Source organism: Rhipicephalus microplus, chromosome 4, assembly GCF_043290135.1.
Source record: "Rhipicephalus microplus isolate Deutch F79 chromosome 4, USDA_Rmic, whole genome shotgun sequence".
NCBI lineage: Eukaryota > Metazoa > Arthropoda > Arachnida > Ixodida > Ixodidae > Rhipicephalus > Rhipicephalus microplus.
This window is the reverse complement of record NC_134703.1, coordinates 88,314,454-88,330,410: the sequence shown is the minus strand read 5'-3', so window position 1 is coordinate 88,330,410 and position 15,957 is coordinate 88,314,454. Positions and strand designations below refer to the sequence as shown.

General features: G+C 45.4%; 1 protein-coding gene across 1 annotated transcript in view; it reads left to right on the top strand.

Annotated features, from left to right (window-relative positions):
• The window catches only part of Non1 (nucleolar GTP-binding protein 1), a 57,111-nt gene that overhangs the window by 2,893 nt on the left and 38,261 nt on the right, over window positions 1-15,957 (top strand). Inside the window, exons 5-9 of the mRNA XM_037423221.2 lie at window positions 682-835; window positions 6,914-7,156; window positions 10,630-10,671; window positions 10,751-10,816; window positions 11,552-11,752. Of these exons, the coding sequence (XP_037279118.2) occupies window positions 682-835; window positions 6,914-7,156; window positions 10,630-10,671; window positions 10,751-10,816; window positions 11,552-11,752 (706 nt within the window). The remainder of the gene's footprint in view (window positions 1-681; window positions 836-6,913; window positions 7,157-10,629; window positions 10,672-10,750; window positions 10,817-11,551; window positions 11,753-15,957) is intronic.

Here is a 15,957-nt window from a genome sequence, read left to right as displayed (position 1 = left end):
TTGAAAAAGGGGTGAATGCTTTTTAAGTGACATTGTCGGTAAGTGAGCAAACATTTTGGCATAGAAATCATGGTGGTCAGTGCATGTAAATGCTGAATGAATTCCCCTTGAATGTTGGAAACGTGGGTTACACTGTACTTTAGTTGTTACTCGTAACACTATGGAAACTGCGGGCTTGTTAAGCCAATTAGAACGGTGAGCTAATACTTATTTTTGTCCAGCTATCGGTTGTCTGCTTACTTGTTCAGCCTGCAAGTCCTCAGAGAAGCAACAAAAAAAAAAGAGAACTGTAAATGAAAATAAAGCAGTGTTATGTTAGAGTTGCTCCTTACAACTTTGAAATATCGAAAAATGGTGACAATATTTGTTAGGATTTTGAAGTCGTCCAGCAATCAGACAAGGGCAAGAAGAAACAATCAAAGAGTCAGAATTTTTTGTGCCATTATCAGGTTTCACACTGGTAAATCATGAATGTATGAGATAAGCCTTTTTATTTTTGCTACTTAATTTTAGAAATAGCTTTTAACCATGCAGTTGCTTAGGTCTTTTCTTTGCTTTTTAAGTGCACTGAAAGAAGCAGATTGACATGTCTCGAAAATTGTGCCAGCCAAAATCACAAGTTGTGGCAGACTGGTCCTGCTCTTGTGGTATGCGGCTGCAGTGGACTTGGTTTTCGTGTAGGATGGCAACCATCATGAAGAGACAGAGCCAGAGCTTGCAGTACCTGGAGCAGGTAAGGCAGCACCTTTCTCGTCTGCCGTCCATCGATCCCAACACCAGGACGCTGCTCATATGTGGGTTCCCCAACGTTGGCAAATCCAGCTTCATCAACAAGGTGAGGATCAATGAAGCATTGTTGTCGGACAATGCATAGTATGCGACCCAGTGTTGTAGCATTGTGTAGCTGAGCTTGAGGTTGCCAGATTATTGAGTAACTACAAGTGCTAGATGCTTGTATACTTAGCTTGTATATAGGTGCACATTAAAGAACTCCAGATGGTCAAAATTTCTTGAGCCCTCCACTGTGGCAACTTTCGTAAGCGCATTGTCGTTTTGGGACTTGAACACCAACAACTATTATATTGATTGATCACTACATTTATGTTTACTATTAAATACACAAAACACTACTACTGGTTACCACATCCATCATGTATGTTTTTATTTGCAGTTGGGTAAAGCACAGAACTAATTTGAAACGTGTAATTCACGTTTGTCATGTAGCTCTCCGTAATGATTATTCACATTTAGTCAAAAGTACCTTTGCGCTGGTAAAATGTAGCCACTTTTGACTTTACTCTTGCTAGATTTCTAATTGAGTGCTGTCATTGAAATTCAACTACCAATTCTTTTAAATGCATTTGTGCAAGCAGCAAGCAGGCAGGCTGATGTGATTACTAGCGTCTTTAGGATTTTGTGTTGGCAATGTAAATACGCTTATTGGATGAGGTTCGTCTTTAGCTGTCTCATTATCAGCGACATTAGTGACCTTGTACTGTCCTCACAGATTTAAATGGGACATCAAAACAGTCAGTGTAATGACTGGGGTTGGCAACTGCTCGAGATAATTGCATCATGTTGCTATTAAATTGGCCGCTGAAAATTAAGTTGGCTCTGATGTAAATGTTGAGTTGAAGTTACATCTTAATGTCATGAACTGAAGGCAATAGAAACAATAGTATTTTTTTATGTTAATTACCCCTAAATTGTAGCATTTCTGTCTGTGAGGACTTCACACATGTGCATTATTAGTTTTCATTCACATAATGGACACCAGATAAAACTACAGTAGAACCTCGTTAATTCAATGTCACTGGGACAGTGAAGAACTCGCGAGTTAAGCAGGTTTTCGAATGAAACATACATCAGCAGTAATGCAGGCACTGCGGAATCAGGGCATCGACGAACCTTACATAAGCATACTGGAAGACATCTACAGTGGATCAACAGCCACCATAGTTCTCCATAAATAAAGTGACAGAATCCCAATAAAGGAGGGTGTGAGGCAGGAAGACACGATCTCTCCAATGCCATTCACCGCGTGTTAACAGAAGGTTTTCAGGGCCCTAGATTGGGAAGTATTAGGGATAAGAGTTACTGGAGAGTATCTTAGTAACCTGCGATTTGTTGATGACATTGCATTGATGAGTAACTAAGGGGAAGAATTACAACTCATGATTACTGAACTGGACATGGAAAGCAGAAAAGTAGGTCTGAAAGTTAATATGCACAAAACTTAAGTAATGTACAACAGTCTCGGCAGGAAACAGCACTTTGTGATAGGTGGAACGACGCTGGAAGTTGTAAAGGAATATGTGTATGTATAGAACAGGTAATAACCGCAGAGCCGAATCATGAGAGTGAAATAACTAGAAGGATATGCATTGGGTAGATCCCATTCAGCAAGCGTTCTCAAATTATGAATGGTAATCTACCACAAACCCTCATGAGGAAGGTATAAAATAGCTGCATCTTGCCAGTACTTACCTACGGAGCAGAAACCTGGAGGCCTACACAGAGGGTTCAGCTTGAATTGAGGATGATGCAGTGAGCAATGGAAAGGAAAATGATAGGTGTAACCTTAAGAGACAAGAAGAGAACAGAGTGGGTCAGGGAACAAACCGGGGTTAAGGATATTATAGTTGAAATTGAGAAGATCAAACGAACATGGCCCGGGAACGTAGCCAGTAGGTAGGATAACCGCTGGTCATTAAGGGTAACTGACTGGATTCCCAGAGAAGGTAAGTTGGTGAGGGGGAGACAAAAAGTTAGGTGTGCCGATGAGATTATAAGATCGCAGGTATAATGTGGCAGCAGAAAGCACAAGATCAAGTCGATTGGCGGATCATAGGAGAGAGGCCTTTGCCCCGCATTGGGTGTAGTCAGGCTGACGATGATTATGCGAAAAATGGGGGGCAGAGAACTTTGCATACCTAACTGAAAGCACCGTATTTACTCGATTCTACCACGCCCTCGATTGTAATGCGCACCCGGTTTCCACGACGGAAAAAAAAAGTAAGACATCGATTTCAACGCGCATCCATTTTTTTCGTTGGCCCAAACAATCACACCACTCGGGAAAAAGACTCCTTTCGGGAGTGTCTTCCGTTTAAATATGAGGTACGGGGGAAGCTTGTGCCTATCTGACGTGCAGCGAAGCATTGCCGTCACTCTAGTTTTACCGTGGCCCGATGTCAGCACGCGAACTTGCTTCTCCTCCTTTTCTCGATGGTTGTGGTGACAGGCATGTCGAAGTAAAAGGGCGTCTGATCGGCATTCCCGATTTGCCCAAGCAGGGAGCCGTTGTTGTGCCGCAAGTTTAGGACGAACCTCTGAAAACTGAAGCTTTTCTTCGTACTCCTCCGGCAACTTTTGGCATATGCTCGTTAGCCTTCAGGGGGAAAGGCTTTCCCCTTCATAAAGTTAGTTAGCCAGCACCTGCTCGCTTTAAACTGTCTCTGCATTAGCCCTTTTTCTAAGGCTAACTGCATAGCCTGCACATGGAGCATTTCTGTCGTCACGGGCCGCTGTGCCTCTCACTGGTCAATCACATTCTCGCCGAGCAGCTCTTCAAATTTGCGGAAACCGACCCCGCTGTGGTCTGCTAAAGCCTTTGCGTGAATCTTTGCTGTCGACAATATTCTGCTTTTGTTTCCGCCAGTCCCGCACGCACGTTTCGGGAACTTCGAACGAGCACGATGCAGCCCGATTTACGTCCGTTTCGGCACACGCGATGACTTTTCTTTTAAAAGCGGCATCGTGGTGCAATCATCGAGTTTTTGGAGTCAGCTCTTTCATGCCATCGATGCCAATGCACACCAAGATGACGAACTCCTCAGCACACGTACGAAGTGCCGCACATGGGAAACACATAGCCAGAAATGGCCGACGCGCCATGCCGACGCACGTAGGGGGCAGCCATTTTGGAATGCCGATGGTAATAGAATGACCGTATTCATTTTTTTTCGTACTCAATTCTAACGCGCATGCGATTTATGAACTCGCTTAACCGGAAAAAAGGTGCACGTTAGATTCGAGTAATTACGGTAATCAGAGCTGATTGTTTGCTGTGCCTACAAGGGTTATGTTGTTCAACGATACCCCTCCCTAAATTTTCCACAAACCTGAAGAAACGAGAACACTTGCTACTGCTAGTTAAAGAAGAAAAAAAGAGAGTGAGAGAGAAATTGCCATGCCAGCATGGAAGGCGCAGCACACTCACAGCAGAGGCTTGAGAAGCAGCCCTTATAGAGCCTTTTTTTAAATACTACTCTTGAAGCAACTACCACAAGCCCGCTTGCATGGTACCCACTACGCCGTAGATCATTATAATTTTTGCATAGCAAGGAAGCGTCCACAACAACTGGCATTATTCGTCATTTGGAGAAGCGTGGTGCACACTTGTAAATCATTACGTGCACTTTGGTGATGCTGTGGCAGAGGACAATGAAAAATTATGCCCGAGGTTTCTTTAATGTGTTGGTGCATTTAACAACCCACTAGTAATTACCGTATTTACTCGATTCTACCGCGCCCTCGATTGTAACGCGCACCCAATTTCCACGACGAAAAAAAAACAATGTTAGACATCGATCGCAACGCGCACCCATTTTTCTCGCTGGCCCGCACGATCACACCACTCGAAAAAACGTCTCCTTTCGAGAGCGTCTTCCATTTAAATATGAGGTACGGGCGAAGCTTGTGCCCTTCTGACATGTAACAGAGCATTGCCGTCACTGTAGTTTTACCGTGGACAGATGTCAGCACGCGAACTTGCTTCGCCCTCCGTCTTCTCGACGGTTGTGGTGCCAGGCATGTCGAAGTAAAGAGGCGTCTGATTGGCATTCCCGATTTGCCCAAGCAGGTAGCCGTTGTTGCGCCACAAGTTTAGGACGAACCTCTGAAAACTGTGAAGTTTTTCATCGTACTCATCCGCAAAACTTTTCACGTGTGCATGTTCCCCTTCGGAGGGAAAAGCCTTTCCTCTTCATAAAGTTAGTTAGCCAGCACCTGCTCACTTTAAACTGGCTCCGCATTAGACCTTTTTCTAAGACTAACTGCATAGCCCGCACTTGGAGCAGTTCTGTCGTCACGGGCCGCCATGCCGCTCGCTGCTCAAGCACATACTCGCCGAGCAGCTCTTTAATTTGCGGAAACCGACCCTGCTGTGGTCCACTGAAGCCTTTGCGTGAAGCTTTGCTGTCGACAATCTCCTGCTTTTGTTTCCGCCGGTCCCGCACGCACGTTTCGGGAACTCCGAACGACCGCGATGCGGCCCGATTTCCGTCCGTTTCTGCACACGCGATGACTTTTCTTTTAAAAGCGGCATCGTGGTGCACTCGAGTTTTTGGAGTCGGCCCTTCCACGCCGTCGATGCTAATGCACTACTAGATGACGAACTCCTCAGCACACGTACGAAGTGCCGCACATGGGAAGCACATGCCATGCCGACGCACACGCGCCATGCCGCGCCATGCCAACGCACACGGAGGACCTCATTGCCGACGCACGTAGGGGGCGGACATTTTGGGAATGCTGAGGGCAATAGATTCAGCATAATTTTTTTTTTCGTACTCGATTCTAACGCGCATGCCATTTATGAACTCGCTTAACCGGAAAAAAGGTGCGCGTTAGATTCGAGTAATTACGGTATGCAGTTTGCATTGTGCGACATCTGGTTGTTAATTTACTGTTCTAAAACACTTTATTACACATGTTCATGCGATTCTTTAAAGCCTGCATTGGGTCAGTTTGCAATGGAGTTTCAATGGCATAGCTCAGTGGTAGAATACTGGGCTGCCATGCAGAGAACTCGTATCTGAATCACATTCTATCCTCAGTATTTTTCATTATTTTGTTTTCTTTTTATTTTACATGATATTGGTTGTGGACACTGACAGTTGTGAACGACTACGGCACCACAGTTGGCCCTTATTGGGATCTCCTAACACCTTTCGCTGTATAAAGTGACGGGGGTTCTTGTAGAGAGTTGAAATGTACCCCTGCTTAAAAGACTTGCTGCACTGCAGTACCGTGGTGACACTGGAGCAGCATGTCACCGGTTCCTCATTGCGTCAATGCGTCGTGATGCCATAACTTGCCTGTTCTTTCTGGTAAAATAAAGAATGGGACTTAGTTGTGATTAATAACTTATTTTGCCAGGAAGAGGTCAGTGTGATAAAATTTGTTCTAGCTGGAAAACAGGATTATTGAAATTCCTAAACTAAGATTTAGAAGTAGGCATTGCTAGCAATGCCAGCAGTGCAAGTGTGTAGATTGCTGGAGTATGCACCGATCAGAAGTTTGCATACATTGTGAATTCAGTCAGTCCGTCCTTTATTATTTTTTCTTTTCCCAGAAAAAATGAGTAATTTGTGATGCACTGACATGGCGAGAAGCGTGCAATATTCTACTTGCGTGTCACCACTGTGTTGCAATGAAGCACATCTTTTCCGGCAGCAGAGAGGCTGGGGAGGCTCAGTGGTCATTCATTAGTACAGCCTCACTGAATTGCCTTGTGGCTCCTAAGGGCTGTCACTTCCCTAGATTTGTGGCGAAATCGGGATTGGGAATTGACACATGGCACCTAAAGTTTCTTAATTGAATGGGCTTGTGGTGACTGGGCTTGTGTCAAATTATCCACTCAAATTTACATAGTAACATATGGGACTGCAGAAATCCTTCGAATTAAATGGGATTTAAAAGTGACTGCATTGGAATTAACAAGGTTTTAGTGTAATTCATAGTTCTCCATTGTAGAGTGCCTCGTAAGGAAATTGGGGATTAGGCATAAGTGACCCCAGAATATTAAACAATGTTCCTTTATTGCCATCACTTGACTGATCGTCTTACTGGCTCTTTCTCCCACTTTGGAAGTTTCCCAATAAACTTGTTTCCTCCTTCTCTCAAACAGATCACACGTGCTGATGTAGAGGTGCAGCCTTATGCCTTCACGACAAAGTCGCTGTACGTGGGACACACGGACTACAAGTACATCCGCTGGCAGGTGATTGACACTCCAGGAATCCTGGACCACCCGCTAGAAGACCGTAATACCATTGAGATGCAGGCTATCACAGCCCTTGCACATATACGGGCATGTGTTCTGTATCTCATGGACCTCTCGGAACAGTGCGGACACACCATTGAAGAGCAGGTAGGTTACTGGGCAATGGTATTAGCGAGTTTCTTTTGACTCTAACAATATTTGCATGCACAGCTGCTGAATATTTTTTTTTTTTTTTAGGGGCGAAGCTTTTTATGTTGTGGCTCAGTCTCTCCGTTGTAGTAGCCACCCCTTACTTCTCACAATATTTACTAGATGGCACTGTGCTGCTGCAGTACGTGAAGTGATCACTAGATGGGCGTGGAGGAGCACCTTGCGTGTAGTTTAGTTTGATAGGATAGTGGGCAGACGGGCGGAAGCTTCGCCCCACTCATCATCATTCACTTCGTGGATATGCTGTAAATTTTCTTCTTTCTTTTAGAAAGAGGTGGGGAATTATCCTGCTATACTACGTTGGGCATACGCAGCTGTCTGAATGGTGGAAACATTTGCGGCATTCACATTTTCTACATCACTTGTCTAGATCAGCGTGAAAAATTTAGTGAGACACCATACAAAATCTAAATTTGGTCATGACTGCAGTGTATGCTCACTACAACGGACCCGTGTACAACAGACTTTCAGATACACTGGAGCATTAATCAGTCTGAGTTTGGTCTGTGTATCAATTAATAGACTTAAGTTCACTTTTAATGGACCGTGACACAAGGGACTGTAGGCTACAGTGGACAAAATCAGTAGTATCTTTCTTTGAAATTGCGCACATGGAGCGCACTTTACCATGTTGACTGCTGACGTGGGCTGACAACAGGCTTGACCACTGTTGGGACTAGGGTTTGCGGCACCAGAAATTCGGGATCAAGGCGTCGAGGCGGGAGGAGGTTGAACTTCGTAGAGAGGGTTTTTTACATGATTTACATGGCACGGCCTCTCTGGCCTGCAGCTCTACCTTGAAAGCTCTACATTGAAAAAAGCTCTCGATTAAACAAGCTTCGTGAACCATCTAAGCAGCCCGTGAGGGCTGAATAAGTACGGTCTCATCTCCCTAGATCAGGGAATAGGTCCATACGGCACTGTCCTATAAAATGTCCCACAGCACACACGAGTGTCATTATGCGGACACCGCTCCCAACTGACACACATACACAAACCAAACACGTCTATGGTTCCGGCGATGCTGGCTCCTTCGGCGAATCTTGCTTGAGCGGGGTGAAACGAGTCTGTCCTCTCAACGCTCGGGCCGACCACCCATGCTTTGTCGAACGGCAGTCGTAGTCTAGGCGCCTCCAAGGGGCCATGCCTGGACATATGGTACTGATTTTAGCGTCGGCGGCTCATCAGTCAGAAACGCACAGCGTGATGGTCCGACGTCCGTAATCTGCGGAACCTCGGCAATGTGGCTTTTACCGGGGCATGAAGACCCCACGTGTCGCATCGCTGCACAGACCTGAAGGACAGCGGTGCCCCGTAGAATAATTACAGCCACGCAGCGCCCAGCACAAGGAAACAGCAGGGCGTCTTGCCGTTGCTCCTTATCTCCACAAAATGAGGCGGTTGCCTTTCTTCTGTTCTGGCAGCCGTGGCAAAAGGGTGGCCAGCCAAATGCAACACCACGCTGCTGTCTGCACACTATTGCCATGGCAGTTTTAAATTGTGGCTGGCAACATTGGTGGCTTCTGACAAACCAAGCCAGTGTAGGACATTGATTATACCAATGGTTGGAGTGTTCTGATTATACCAATGGTTGGAGTGTTCCAGCTGACTGAAACGCGGTGTAAAGTGATTGCATTATTGCACAAGGGTGCTGGCAAATCTCTTATCACAACTTTCTTTTCGAGTGAAGTGTAAATAAACATTTTTTTTTCGTCTTTTGCGTTAGTCATTTTTCGTTCCTTACAATAACGTTGTTAGGCATCGTGACAGAAGTTTGGAAAGTAAGACGTTCTGGTGCTCCATGCAGGTGAGTTCCTCTGTCAAATTAGAGTATTAATGTGAGTACTGTCTTGGTGCTACTCAGTTCAGAACTGTCAGACTAATTTCGGGCAGTTCAGTGAGCCACTGACACTACGCGGAAGCAACTGCTACCAGTGGCCAATAGGGGGCTCAATTCAAGCAAATATGCCTTCCTATCCGCGAAAATTCAAGACGATAACAGAAGTCCTGCTGGAAAGTCTTTATTATTGGGCTAAGCTTTGCTGCTCTCCAGGCGCCGCATAATGTGCCTGCATCTACTGTATTGGCTCTCGCTCATGATCAGAACTAGCACTGCAATTTCGTCGAAGGGACACTAAGGAGTAAAACGCTTTGTCGTGTATTAGTAGAGTACAATTTTCACAATCCTGAAAACACCACTCTTACCACGACATGACACTTGGTAAGCGAGAAAACGCATGAAAATAAACTGGGTGGAGACGCCACCTTTAGATTCCTGCACCAAACACTATGACGTCATCAATTTTTGAAGGAATCGACTGGGTCCTATGTAGCTTCTAATCAATAAAGTTGAAGTATATTGTAATCTGTGGGTGCCAAAGACTTAGCATAAGAAGTCTCAGAAAAATTTATTGAGCCAATGTCGCGAAACTACGAAAAATACATTGTTGAATTTCTTGCATCATGCGCCAAGATGACAACACGAAATTTCAAAGTGAAACTTCAACCTTGATTTTCTCCACTAACAATGAACTTATGACAGTGAAACTTATAAACAATATTAGAGTTCTCAAAGTGCGATTTATCAACGTAAAACAACTCACTGTATCTCTTCAGTGTCCCTTTAATAACCGCTGCTGGTGACTGATGTCTTTCGTAACCATGCTGTCAAATATATTCAGCTTTTATCAGCGAAACTACCCTTTTCTATACTGGTGAGTGATATCAAAGCCATCGTCACACTGCGACGTGCACCAACCCCCCCTTCCCGCCTCCCACGGGGTTTGGATATTACAGACTTCGGACAATACGGATCCATTTTGCTGGATTACGATGGTTCAGTGTCATCAGAGTAGCTGCATATGTCTGTTTTGGCGAAGGTTTTAGAAGGATGATAAATGATCAGGTTTTAAAAGTCTATTTGCAAGTAAATATGTTCTTATTAGGAGCTTTGTGCCTTGTAAATTTTAGGTTCCCGAAGTGCGTTAAGAGAGACTGTAGGCGACATTGAATAGTAAGCTTTATGAACATGTGAACCATATGCTGGAACGGATTGTAGAGGTTCACATATCACTTTCTCTTGCCGGAATGAACAGTAGTGAGCCATCAGATAAAAGCATGTCACTTTTAATTCACTGTGGCCATCTTTGCAATTGTGTGCATATGCATTAGCAATGAGCAGGTGTGTGTCTTTCGCCATCATGCTTGCTTGTCTAGACTGCTATGCTAATAAGTTATGAACGCACTCAGAAGCGTGCCACCTTTCTTGTATCTTTAACGGTAGTTCCTAAGCAGTGTTATGCTCCTCTGCATTTGCTGTATCGCTTCTTGCTTTGCACATTCTTCATCCATGCTTCATCAGTAGTGCCAAGTTATGTTTTTATAAAATGTGCTTTCACATTTGTTTGCAGATGAAGCTCTTGTTCAACATCAAGCCACTGTTTGCAAACAAGGTAAGTGCAACTTCTGAAGTTCTTTGATTAGGAATATTTTGTACAGAGCGTCATTCTTCCTCATTTTGCTTGCTTCCAGCCTTTCCTTGTAGTTGTCAACAAGGTTGACATTGTCAGGCCAGCTGATCTCGCGCCTGAAGCCAAGGTACGTGTAACCTTCTTGCTCATCTTTGTAATGACTCCATCTAAACCCCCTTGTGATTAAAGTGTGGCAAATTATAACCATCAAAGTGATAATAAACAAGTAAATTAACAATGTTCGATTAAGATATTGGGTTTCTGGCACTAGTTTGTTTTTCAGTCATGGTGAAAAAAGCTTTAAAGAGGCACTAAGAGAGAAACCATTTTTTTTAGTGAGTTACAAGTTCACAATGCCAATAACACCACTCTTACCGCAAGAAGACGTTTGGTAAGCAAAAAAAAAGAATGAAAAGAAAATGTTGATAGCAATACCAAACACTGTAATGTCATAAATTTTGACTGCATCTGCTAGCTCATATGTAGTTCCTAATTCCAACATTTTCCTTGTGACCCACCGAATTCAGCCCAGTGGCACTATTAAGTAAATTTTCATGGCTTTGTCTGAACAAAGTCTTCCCAGCTGACAATTAGTTCATCATAGTCTGCTAGTCCGAAATGTGATTATAGCATATTTACATTGCTGTTGGTTAACAATCTCAGCTGACATAAAGCAATCTCATCGGCAACTCAAAGGGCAGGGACTCTTGAGTACTGCAAGTTGGTCCTGCAAATGCGTGCAAGCCGGAGTAGCTTTCATTAAAAGGAAAATTTGGTCTGCTGGCTTAATTTACTTAAGTACAATGAGCAAAACAACTGCCTCCTTCCAAGTGATGGAACATCACGGGGCATCTCTCTGCAGGCCCTTTTTTCGAAGTTGGCTGAAGAGTCCATTCCCGTGCTGGAGATGAGCACTGTGACTGAAGAAGGCGTGGCCGAGGTACGCAACGAGGCCTGCGACCGCCTGCTAGCCCACAGACTGGAGGTGAAGATGCAGGGCAGGAAGATTGAGGGCATACTGAACCGCCTGCATGTTGCCATGCCCACCCCCAGAGACAGCAAGGTAAGGGTTGTCGTCAGACAGTTCTCCACCTTCCTTTATTTTTTTTTTGTCTGGATGGAAACCTGTCTACCTTCAGTTCCACCCTACTCTTTCTCTGATAAAAAAAAAGGAAATATGTCCCTTCTCATTTCTTTTCCACGTATGTTGTAATTTTTAACTGTAGTTACATACTACAAATAATGTCCTTTGTGCCTCGCTTGGCTCCTTGGCTTTATTGTTCGTTGTTTTAGTGAGGTTGCGTCTACTTCAATTTCAGTTAACCTCATGCTGTCGACTTCAAGCTCGTTAATTGTGTAGGCGCTGCCTCTTAGATCTTGATGTCGAACTCGTCAAAATCATCCATAACTTGACGAATAATTTCATCATCAGTCAATTCTGCATGTTTAAAATGGCATTCAGTTCTCTGGCAAGTAGTGAGGCTTAAACATTACGAACGACATTTATTTTCAGCTATTTTGATCGATTCCTGGCTGCAAGTGCCCGTGAGCACCGACTTGCTCGTGGAAGGAGGCGCTTCTTCCTTGGTTTGACCTGGCGTTGCGCTTGATTAAACATACTCCCGGCCACCAAGTCGCTAGTTCAGCTCGAGCAAATACAGTCGACTCCCGTTATTACGAAGTTCACGGGAACCGCAAAAAACTTCGAATTAAACGAACTTCGAATTAAGCAAAAAGCACTAAAAACGGCACTTTTATTAGTTTAAAAGCGCGACAGTTTTGAGGAAAAATAGTCTGTCATCTTCTTCTGCTTGCCGAATCTGGCTGCGGCTAGCAAGTTTTGTAAGGAATACACGTGTCGAAGTGCTTCTTCGGCGTTGTGTTCTCCAATAAAAAACCGCTGCGCAAGAGCAAGACCCGCAGCTACATCGGCAGCCCTCGGTGGTGGCTCATTTTCGATGTTGTCGTCATCATCGTCATTTTCAGGAATGCAGTCATGGGGCCGAACCATCTGCACGATTTCGCTGTCCGTTAGTGGACCACATGTTTCGACGTTGCTGTCCACAGCGACATACTCGTCAAAACGGACGTCACCGAGAGCGGCGCGAAAGCTACCGTCGTCGAGCTTATTTGTTTGCACTTCCACTGGCGCACAAGGAGAAGCATCCCCCGAGTTTTCCATGGAACCACAGGCCCGGAAACAATTGGCGATGGTTTCTTCTTTCACGCGGGTCCAAGCTCGCGCTAGCATGTTGATGGCACTAAGCAAACTCACCTCGTATTGCGACGAGTTGTCCATGCACAAAAGCATGCGCTCGACGAGATGCTGCCTATACAATACCTTCACATTTTTTATTATGCCCTGGTCCATGGGCTGCAACACGGACGTCGTATTTGCAGGCAGGTACACAAGACGGATGGCACTCAAGGCAGGTAAGTTCATGTGAGCACTACATTGGTCCACAAGGAACACCTTACGGCTTGATTGCGCGAACTTGCGGTCGAGTTTGGTGATCCAGTCCTTAAATATATCGGATGTCATCCACGCCTTTCTGTTCGAGGCATAATCCACAGGAAGCGTCTTCACGCCTTTAAAGCACCTAAGCTTGGCAGCCTTCCCGATCACAAGCAGGCGACACCGTTCTGTGCCAGTCATGTTCGCCGCAACTAGCACTGACACTCTCTCTTTGCTTCTTTTGCCTCCAGAACAGTCGTCGTCTTTAAATGTCAGGGTCTTGTCCGGTAGCAGCCGATAAAAAAGCGCAGTCTCGTCTGCATTAAAAATGTCTGCCGACTGGTATTCTTCGAGGTACTCGCGAAGCTTGCCCGCTTTCCATGTCAGGCACGTTTCCTCATCGACTGACGCCTTCTCCCCACACACGCTTTTAAAAATCAAGTCGTGGCGATGTTTGAAACGCGTAAGCCACCCATCCGAAGCAGCAAAGTCGTTGATGCCCAACATTTCAGCAAGCGATGACGCTTTTGCCGTGACGACTTCACCACTGAGAGGAAGTTTGTTGTTTCATGCCTCTCTGATCCAAATCAGCAGTGCTTCCTCCAACTCGGGGTAGGCGCCGGTGCGCATCCGCTTCCGCGATGTCTTGAATTTTTCACTTTCAAGCGCATCCAATATTGAGCGCTTATTCTTTATGAAAGTCGACAGCGTGTTAGGCTTAATGCCGTACTTTCTTTCATTGTCTTGTTTGGCGGTGCCTCCCTGGTCAACTTCCTTCAAGACTTCGACTTTCGTCGCTAGGTCTAGCATTCGGTAAGGGCCACGAGTTGCCATTATCAAACGTACGTCACCACCACAACACTCAAAATCAGAAGCGCGGAAACACGTGTGGAATCAACCCAGCGCGCGGGTGACGCGGTGACACACTCGAGTCTCGACAATAGTCAACTAAAGAGTCAGTCGATGCCGCCGATGCGATTCGCCAGCGTTAAAAAGATTGCCGCTTCAAGATCTGTGGCGCTGCGGACAGTAGTGATGGCGAAGACACCAGCGCGGTCCGGCAGATGTTTTGGCATATGAAAAGTTCCCCATTTTACTTTAAAATTACAGTCGCGACGAGACTGTCGATTGAAAAACTTTCTAATTAACCAATATTATGGGTTTTTAACTTCGAATTATCGAGCATTTTTTTCTATACGATTGCATGCAAAACTGATGGGACCACTTGCTCATTTCTAATTAACCGAAACTTCCAATTAAGCGACTTCGATTTATCGGGAGACGACTGTAAAGTACCGTATTTACTCGATTCTACCGCGCCCTCGATTGTAACGCGCACCCGATTTCCACCGCGAAAAAAAAAAAAAAACGTAGGACATCGATTGCAACGCGCACCCATTTTTTTTCGCTGGCCCGCACGATCACACCACTCGAAAAAACGATTCCTTTCGGGATTGTCTTCCATTTAAATATGAGGTACGGGCGAAGCTTGTGCCCATCTGACGTCTAACAGAGCATTGCCGTCACTGTAGTTTTACCGTGGACCGATGTCAGCACGCGAACTTGCTTCGCCCCCTTCTTCTTGACAGTTGTGGTGCCAGGCATGTCGAAGTAAAGAGGCGTCTGATCTGCATTCCAGATTTGCCCAAGCAGGTAGCCGTTGTTGCGCCGCAAGTTTAGGACGAACCTCTGGAAACTGTAAAGCTTTTCATCGTACTTCTCCGCAAAAGTTTTCGCATATGCATGTTCCCCTTCAGAGGGAAGAGCCTTTCCTCTTCATATAGTTAATTAGCCAGCACCTGCTCGCTTTAAGCTGGCTCCGCATTAGACCTTTTTCAAAGACTAATTGCATAGCCCGCACTTGGAGCAGTTCTGTCGTCACGGGCCGCTGTGCCGCTCGCTGCTCAAGCACATACTCGCCGAGCAGCTCTTTAATTTGCGGAAACCGACCCTGCTGTGGTTCACTGAAGCCTTTGCGTGAAGCTTTGCTGTCGACAATCTTCTGCTTTTGTTTCCGCCGGTCCCGCACGCACGTTTCGGGAACGACCGCGATGCGGCCCGATTTCCGTCCGTTTCTGCACACGCGATGACTTTTCTTTAAAAGCGGCATCGTGGTGCACTCGAGTTTTTGGAGTCGGCCCTTCCATGCCGTCGATGCTAATGCACTACTAGATGACGAACTCCTCAGCTTACGTACGAAGTGCCGCACATGGGAAACACATAGGCAGAAATAGCCGACGCACCATGCCGACGCAATTAGGGGGGCGGCCATTTTGGATTTGCGATGGCAATAGATTGACCGTAATTTTTTTGTTCGTACTCGATTTTAACGCGCATGCGATTTATGAACTCGCTTAACCGGAAAAAAGGTGCGCGTTAGATTCGAGTAATTACGGTATTTGTATCGGCCTTGTGGTAACAACCCCTCGCTGTTGTTGGATCTTGCACGAACGGACATGGTCATCAGCTCTTCTGTAGGCTTCCAGAACCCTTGCAATTTTCCACATTTGTCGGGGTAATTTTTCTTCGTGGACTATGGCGATTTCTGCTGCTTTAACTTATTTGGTGGGCTTTAACTTATTTGGTTGTTCTAGAACGTGAAAAGTGCGCTGATCGAAGTTGACGCAGATATTCTTTTGTCCACTGGTTCCAAAAGTTTTCACTTAGCCGTTTTCTAAATGCATGCCGTCGTAAAGCTTCCGTGCGCGTTTGGTTCATTGGCGTGTCATTGCCGCCCTGTGGTAGCACCTTAAGTTTTCATCCAATAATGAGGTCTGCTTGGGTAAACTCACGAGGTTCCCCACTGTCATACT